At 35.6% G+C, this 1,506-nt stretch overlaps 1 protein-coding gene across 1 annotated transcript in view; it reads left to right on the top strand.

Annotated features, from left to right (window-relative positions):
- LOC106513431 (fms related receptor tyrosine kinase 3) overlaps window positions 1-1,506 on the top strand; it is a 12,757-nt gene that overhangs the window by 2,824 nt on the left and 8,427 nt on the right. The window contains exons 4-7 of the mRNA XM_014002250.1: window positions 177-301; window positions 411-519; window positions 611-789; window positions 971-1,125. Of these exons, the coding sequence (XP_013857704.1) occupies window positions 177-301; window positions 411-519; window positions 611-789; window positions 971-1,125 (568 nt within the window). The remainder of the gene's footprint in view (window positions 1-176; window positions 302-410; window positions 520-610; window positions 790-970; window positions 1,126-1,506) is intronic.

The following is a 1,506-nucleotide window of genomic DNA, read 5'->3' as shown; positions in this document are numbered from 1 at the left end:
AATGATGTGATTGTGATGCTGTAATTCTGAGTGTTTTATGTGCTGCAGAACAGGAACCTGCTGTAAAACAGCAATTATTCTGAGTCAGGCTTGATTTTTAATAATCTTTTCCTGTTAAATAAATAAATCAAATCAAATCAATTGTAAAACCCTCACATTTTCCTCAACCTCACCAGAAATGGGAATGCCTCCACCGTCATACCCCAGCTTTCTGGGACTGATTCTGGGGAATACAATCTGACCTGTGAAAGTGAAAGTGGACCCTCTTTTTCAAAACTGTTTGTTCTTCTTGTGAGGATGGGTGAGTTCTGTCACATCTACACTTCTAGAGCTTAAAGGAGCCATCAAACACAAACCTGCTTGAGTTTCTTTAAATACATGTATAATAATTTAAACAACATGTTTTCTAGGACGCCCCAGTAAACCAAAGCTGTCGCTCAAGTTGAAAGGGCCAGGCAGGTCTCCTGAGCTGAGGTGCGTCTCTGAGGGCATGCCAGAGCCTAAAATTGAATGGTTTCGGTAAGAAATCTTTCTCTGAAAAAATGCATATTTTTCAGACTTGACACAAACTTTATTGAAACATGATTTACAATAACAACGTTCCTTTCAGTGTCAAAGAATCAGCATCAGCTTTATTGGCCAAGAATGCTGACACACACAAGGAAGTAAAGAAGATAAATGTGCGTTATGCGACTGGTTCATTATCAATTAATGAGTATTATAACATAATGCCAATGTGTTGTGCCACCAACGCTGCAGGACAGGAATGCACCTTGCTGAATGATTATGGTAAATAAACATCATGATCAAAGATGAAAAAAAATGTAATAAATATTTAAAGCAACTCAAACAAAAAAAGGAAACAACTGTTAAACACCTTAAATAATAAATAAATTATAAAATTAACCGATAAGTGATAACAAGTAAATCTGGAGTTCTGTGAATGACTTGATGTTTTTGTGTGTTTAAGTAATGCAGAGTTCATCAACAGAAAATAAGGTTTTTAATGTGACCACGAGCCCCGGTGACTCTTTACTGCTTCGCTGCAGAGCAGAAAAACGTTCATTAAGTTGGGAAAAGAATGACACAAAACAAAGAATACCAGAATGTGAAAAGTCACAGGAGGTACTGCATTTTACTAAAATAAGAAATGTGTTTTTTTACTTATTTTCTTAGATGATAAACTAAGACAGGCATGGGCAATCCTGGTCCTGGAGGGCCGCAGTTCTGCATGTTTTACTTGTTTCTCTGCTGCAACACACCTGATATAAATGAATAGATGATTATCAGGCTTCTGCAGTACGGAGTACCGAAACTGACATAATTAGAAATAAAAGCAGAATTATATGAACCACTAAATAAATACACTTAAAATGCACCAATTCAATAAAAAAGGAGAACTTTATCTCCTGTTTTATATTCCAATTGACTTTCATATTTATTTTTCAAGGTTAGTTTCAATAAATTAGTCGAACTATTAAATAAACACACTTAAAGGCACCGATT

The sequence above is a fragment of the Austrofundulus limnaeus genome, unplaced genomic scaffold (assembly GCF_001266775.1).
Source record: "Austrofundulus limnaeus strain Quisiro unplaced genomic scaffold, Austrofundulus_limnaeus-1.0 Scaffold12, whole genome shotgun sequence".
In the NCBI taxonomy this organism is placed as follows: domain Eukaryota; kingdom Metazoa; phylum Chordata; class Actinopteri; order Cyprinodontiformes; family Rivulidae; genus Austrofundulus; species Austrofundulus limnaeus.
Note: the sequence above shows the minus strand (reverse complement) of the source record. Positions and strands in the feature narration are given on the sequence as shown.